At 50.3% G+C, this 2,095-nt stretch overlaps 1 protein-coding gene across 1 annotated transcript; it reads left to right on the forward strand.

Annotated features, from left to right (window-relative positions):
- Positions 1-349: 349 nt before the first annotated feature.
- On the forward strand, positions 350-1,371 carry LOC122467967 (glyceraldehyde-3-phosphate dehydrogenase-like). Its single transcript, XM_043554500.1, is given in 1 exon segment — positions 350-1,371. A coding segment is annotated over 1 exon segment (867 nt). The 5' UTR covers positions 350-438; the 3' UTR covers positions 1,306-1,371.
- The last annotated feature ends 724 nt before the right edge of the window (positions 1,372-2,095 follow it).

Here is a 2,095-nt window from a genome sequence, read left to right on the forward strand (position 1 = left end):
ACGCTCCAGGTGTGGGCCCAGTGGCTCAGTGTTTACAGAATTATAGATGAAGTGGTTTTAATTCCTAAATCCTTGCTCTTGACTGGAAATAGTAATCCATTGCCACTGCTGTTGCCCAGGTATAGACTCTTCTTATTTCTTGGTGGGACGATTACAGCAGTTACTTAACCCAGTCTCTCTGGCTCAGCCTCACTTCTCCTTAACACATCCACACTGGTGTTGCCAGAGAGATCATTTAAAAATGTAAAGCAAGCCCTCCGCTCCTGCCTCTTGGACAGACAGATGCTTCTGGTATAGTGCCAGCAGCGTCCCTGAGACATGAGGGTGAAGGCCGGAGTCAACAGATTTGGCTGTTGGGTGCCTGGTCACCAGGGCTGCTTTAACTCTGGCAAAGTGGTTATTGTTGCCACCAATGACCCCTTCACTGAGCTCAACCACATGGTTTACATGTTCCAGTATGATTCCACTCATGGCAAATTCCATGGCACAGTCAAGGCTGAGAACGGGAAACTTGTCATCAGTGGAAAGCCCATCTCCGCCTTCCAGAAGCGAGATCTCACCAACATCAAATGGGGTGACGCTGGTGCTGAGTATGTTGTGGAGTCCACTGAGCTCTTCACTACCATGGACAAGGCTGGGGTTCATGTGAAGGGTGGGGCCGAGAGGATCATCACCTCTGCCCCTTCTGCCGATGCTCCCATGTTTGTGATGGGTGCGAATCCTGAGAAGTATGACAACTCCCTTGAGATTGTCAGCAATGCCTCCTGCATCACCAACTGCTCGGCCCCTCTGGCCAAGGTCACCCATGACAACTTTGGCATCATGGAGGGACTGATGATCACAGTTCATAGCATCCCTGCCACCCGGAAGACCATGGACGGCCCCTCTGGGAATCTGTGGAATGACGGCCGAGGGGCTGCACAGAACATCATCCCTGCTTCTACTGGTGCTACCAAGACTGTAGGCAAGGTTGTCCCTGAGCTGAATGGAAAGCTCACAGGCATGGCCTTCCATGTCCCTACTCTCAACACGTCAGTTGTGGATTTGACCTGCCGCCTGGAGAAAGCTTCCAAGTAGGTGGGGAAGCAGGCATTGAAGGGCCCCCTCAAGGGCATCCTGGGCTACCCTGAGGACCAGCTTCCCTCCTGCTACTTTAACATTGACACGCACTCTTCTACCATCGATGCTGGGGCTGGCATTGCTCTCAATGACCGCTTTGTCAAGTTCATTTCCTGGTATGGCAGTGAAGTTGGCCATAGCAACCAGGTAGTGGACCTTACGGCTCACATGACCTCCAAGGACTAAGAGCCCCTGGACCACCAGCCCCAGCAAGAGGAAGAGGAAGAGGAAGAGGAAGAGGAAGAGGAAGAGGAAGAGGGAGGCCCTCGGCTGCCTGGGATCCCTTGCTTCAACTCATCCCCCAACACACTGAGACTCTCCCAACCTCCACAGTTTCCATCCCAGACGCCCTGAAGAAGTGGAGAGGCTTGGGGAGACCTACCTTTTCATGTGCCATCAATAAAGTATATTGTACCCAGCCAAAAAAATGCAAACCAAGTTATGCTTCAAATCCTTAAGTATTTCAGGGCGCCTGGGTGACTCAGTCGGTTAAACATCCAGCTTTGGCTCAGGTCGTGATCTCACGGTTTGTGGGTTTGAGCCCTGTGTTGGGCTCTGTGCTGACAGCTCAGAGCTTGGAGCCTGCTTCGGATTCTGTGTCTCCCTCTCTCTCTGCCCCTTCTCTGCTTGCACTCTCTCTCTCTCTCTCTCAAAAATGAACAAACAGTAAAAAAAGAATTCAAATCTTTCCGTATTTCCCAGCCAGGGAATATCTCAGATGTCCTAGGGGATTTATGCCCTTCAAGTTTTCCTTTTCTCTCCCGCATTTCAGTTTCTATTTTTCTGAATATGAAACATGAATTCTAGAATTACTTAATTATTCCCACCTGTTAAAGTTGAAGCGTTTGCTCCCTTCCGAGTGGGTGTGCACGGTAGTTAGGAGATGAGAAGAAGGAAAGCTCTCTTGAAGCAATTACTCAGCTGGGATATCAAGGGACCATTGATATGCACGGTGGAGTTTTTAGCTATTGTACTA

Source organism: Prionailurus bengalensis, chromosome B3, assembly GCF_016509475.1.
Source record: "Prionailurus bengalensis isolate Pbe53 chromosome B3, Fcat_Pben_1.1_paternal_pri, whole genome shotgun sequence".
NCBI classification, from domain to species: domain Eukaryota; kingdom Metazoa; phylum Chordata; class Mammalia; order Carnivora; family Felidae; genus Prionailurus; species Prionailurus bengalensis.